The 4,111-nt window shown below is 31.9% G+C and overlaps 1 protein-coding gene across 1 annotated transcript; it reads right to left on the bottom strand.

Moving 5' to 3' along the window:
- Window positions 1-428: 428 nt before the first annotated feature.
- Window positions 429-1,856, bottom strand: LOC110943470 (probable indole-3-pyruvate monooxygenase YUCCA10). The gene is made up of 4 exons (XM_022185219.1): window positions 1,242-1,856; window positions 895-1,128; window positions 689-811; window positions 429-602 (listed from the first exon to the last, which is right to left on the bottom strand). The coding sequence occupies exons 1-4, from the start codon at window positions 1,854-1,856 to the stop codon at window positions 429-431; spliced, it is 1,146 nt and encodes a 381-aa protein (XP_022040911.1).
- Between the last annotated feature and the right edge of the window lie 2,255 nt (window positions 1,857-4,111).

Here is a 4,111-nt window from a genome sequence, read left to right as displayed (position 1 = left end):
AGAAGTTTTCTAAGCAATTGATGATTGTGATGAGCGTTGTTAAGCACTTTAGACACGGGTTGGGTATTGATTTCTCTGAGCAAAAAATTGTAAGTTTATGATATGATTATTAGGTACACCTACTTATTTTATTGTGTAATGCAAACAAACAATTTTCACTATAAAATGCATATAATACATAAACATGATATTGGTAATGTTTACTTAATTAGTAAATTTAATTCATCATTCAGTTTCATAAAAAAAAAATCAAAATACAATATTCGAATGAATAGATCATATTCTTGTATGTAAATATGGAAAAACCTTACTATCAATAAAAGTATAAAAAGAAAAACATTTAATGATATTGATGCATAACTAAAAGGAAACAAGCATTTTGAACATAACTAAAGTCACTAAACTGTTACGTTTTTTTTAACACAAGCTTAGTTCCCATCAACAATTCGGGAAATATCATTAGCGATATTCTTGGCATCATTTGAGATGCCAAATAATCCAGCACTAGCAAATCCAACACAATAGAGACCATTTTCTCCTTTCCAATGATTAGGGCTTTTGTATTTTGGCATTCCTTTCTCGTTAAACAAACCTCCATCATCCTAGATTAAAGAAATACACAAAAAAACATATAATTAAAGAACACAAGATGTTAATCTAGGAGACAAAATGTAGCAACTTCAATTACCTTGAGCCATTTTCGCACGGTGCTTTTAAAACCAGTAGCAAAGACAATGGCATCAAAGTGTCTCTCTTGATCATTTGTAAATTTAATTCTATCACCTTGTATATCTTTAATAGCCGGCATAACCTTAAGAGACACAAAGAAAATTATGTAATCATTAATTGTTCTTGAAAATTCATTTGATATCTAAACATTATAACAATGTTTACCTCAATGTCTCCTGTTCTAATCTTTGAAATTGTCCCAACATCAATAACAGGTGATCTCCCGGTTTCTTTTTTAAGCAAGAATGGTCCTTTAAGTGGCATTTGTATTCCATACCTACCAAGATCTCCATACAACAACTTACTCAACATTAAAACCATCTTATCCACAAAAGTGCACGGAATATATTTTAATAAATGCATTCCGAGTTGCACCAACTCCTTGGTAAGCACATGTGTCTGCCACAACAACAAAAAATCAGAATGTTAAAATATACCAAATACAATTTTCGAAATCTAATATACCACTTTTTCAAATTCAAACAACATATGGGGGAATGCTTATTGTTTACCGGGCTACGAACAACGACCGATGTTTGTGCACCCCAATTGCACAAATCGTATGCAATTTCCATGCCAGAATTTCCAGCACCAACAACAAGCACATCCTTGTCTCCAAATTTCTTTCCATTTTCATACTCAATGGAGTGGATGACCAACCCTTTGAAGGTATCTAAACCATAAACATTAGGAATAAAGCCTTCACTATTTTCACCGGTTGCCACCACAAGATACTCACTTACGTACTCCTCGACCAAACCCGAAATGCTATTCTTGGCAGTAACCACCCATTTTCGTGCACTGTTATCATACCATGCACTCTCGACACTACGTTGGTACAATGGGTCTACATTAAAATGATAAACATAGTTTTTCAAGTATTTGACAAACATATTTTTTGGTACAAATGTGGGTGTGGACAAAGGAAATGGCATATGAGGGAGTTCACAAAAATTTTTGGCTAAGTGAAGCTTTAAACGGTCATAAGCCTTCTTTTGCCATAAAGATGCATAACAATCTTCCCTTTCAAGAACAATGTTTGGGATTGAAAGATGATTGAGACATGCTGATGTTGCAATGCCAGCAGGTCCTGCTCCAACTATCACAACAACGGTTTCTTGCTTCATTTTTTCAAGCTCTTCACTATGTTTTTCTATAGTGAGTATTGTATGTGGTTGGATGCTTTATGCCATGCACATACCCTTTATATAGGATTAGAAAAGTAGACAAAGAACATATTTTCCTTGTCCAAGGGGACCGTTACTAAAATATTTTTTAATACTATGTTTTGAATATTCAAATGTCTTCACACCTAAATTTAAAAAATACTAGTTATATTCAATGAATTGTTCTCTCTTTATTGGAAACAAGTTTGAGAATTTATGTTTCAATACTTTATTTAACTGTTTTATGTACGTATCTTAAATAAATTACTATAAAAGGTTCAACGTTCAGTAAATTGTTCCTTTTTTGTTGGAAACAAACTTTGATAATGTAGGTTACAAACTTCATCTAACTTGAATCTTTGTGTTCATACATCTTAAATAAATTGTATAATTTTATAATTACATATTTTCTATATATAAATCAAAGACCAAAGGCCTTAAACATAAATATTTTAATCAAGAGTATTGATCATAATTAGGTAAAAATTAAATATATTACATTATACATTGTATTTGAATGGTGCGATTTATAAGGAAAGTTTTCAAATATCAAATTATTCTTAAGAGGATAGTGTGTGTGTATATATATATATATATATGGAGGTTAATTTGAGAAGAAATTAAATTGAGAAGAAAAAAACAAAGGATACAATTGAAAATATTAAATAGTTTTTTCTCTCATCTCATTTATTATTATCTCTGACTAATTAATTAGTTATAAAGACTATCATCATCCACACTAAATTTTTTTCCTACACACATCAAAATTTATCCTACATGTTTTGAAATTTATCATACACATACTGAAATTTATTCTACACAGCTCGTAATTAATCATACACACCTCGTAATTTATCATACACTTTAAATTATTATTTTTTTCTTCTTTGAAAAAAAAATATATTTTTTTGACTACCAAATCAAATGTAGTTAGCTATTAAAAAAAGACTACCAATTAATGATCTATCTATGTTTACCAATATACACTTACACTAATATTAAATACAAAAATTAAATATTGTAAAATTAAGGATTTTTATTGGTTAAAATTTCTTCTTTTTTTATTCTTACAAAAAAATCTTCTCATTTGAACCCACCAATATATATATATATATATATATATATGTGTGTGTGTGTGTGTGTGTGTGTGTGTGTATAGAGAGAGAGAGGGAGAGAGAAACGGGATCAGGAGAAAATGGTTGGAAGTGTGAAAACGGTGAGAACAATTTTTAGCCAAAAGATCTTTGTGATTTGTGGCTGCGATTGATGCGGTGGCGTTTTTGTAAATATTGGGAACCTTACAACTACCGGGAGGGGTAAATTGGGAAGATCCAAACAAGGGTGCACATGCTAATCACATGTCATTTCCCCATCACACTTAAACCTCTATAATGTCATACCCCTTTCAAAGGCGGAAGCACGAGGTGTGATCTGAGTGGTTCTCATTGCATACGATAAGTAAACATTGCTACATGATATAAAACAAACTCCATATTGCCATTCAAGTTTGATTATCCAAAATACAGAAATTAGGTTTAAGATTACGTCATAATTAAAAGATAATTGTTTGAAAGTTCACAATGCGATTTCAAAACAAAGATCAAGGTTTTGTTTCCTATATCACCACAGAGGATAGGATATAGTAAACAAATCCACAAAAGATGGCGACAGGAGTTAGACACTAAACATCTTGACAAGGAGCCCGCGAGCATTATCCACTAATTCCATGAAATACATGTAAGTTTAAAAATCGTCAACAAAAGTTGGTGTGAATTCATGCAGATTGTGTAAAATGTAACATTTGTAATTGTGTAAAAGCATGGTATGTAATTGTAAAATGTAAGTTTGTAAGTTGTAATGAAATGGAATCGAGATCGCTAATGGTTTGCAAGCTTGCACTAACATATGTGACGACATAGGAAGCATCCAAACCTAGGCGATTTTTGACATCGTTTACCCTACGCCTGTGACCCAAGATACTCCATGACTATGTGTTGTCAAGAGAGTGAGGCTGCCCGGACCTGTTAGATCTAACCCTTGTTCTTTCGGTCTAAACTAGATTGATGGTGCTTACGTATCCCCTATTCATGACATGATCTACGTATTATTCCTTTGTTTTAAACATACCAATTTGTACATGTATTTTCCCCAAGTTTAGAAAACAGTAAAAACATTTAAAAGTGGGGACATGAACTCACTACTTTGCGTCTTGAGCG

This window comes from Helianthus annuus, chromosome 5, assembly GCF_002127325.2.
Source record: "Helianthus annuus cultivar XRQ/B chromosome 5, HanXRQr2.0-SUNRISE, whole genome shotgun sequence".
Classification (NCBI taxonomy): Eukaryota; Viridiplantae; Streptophyta; class Magnoliopsida; order Asterales; family Asteraceae; genus Helianthus; species Helianthus annuus.
This window is presented reverse-complemented; position numbering and strand designations above follow the sequence as displayed.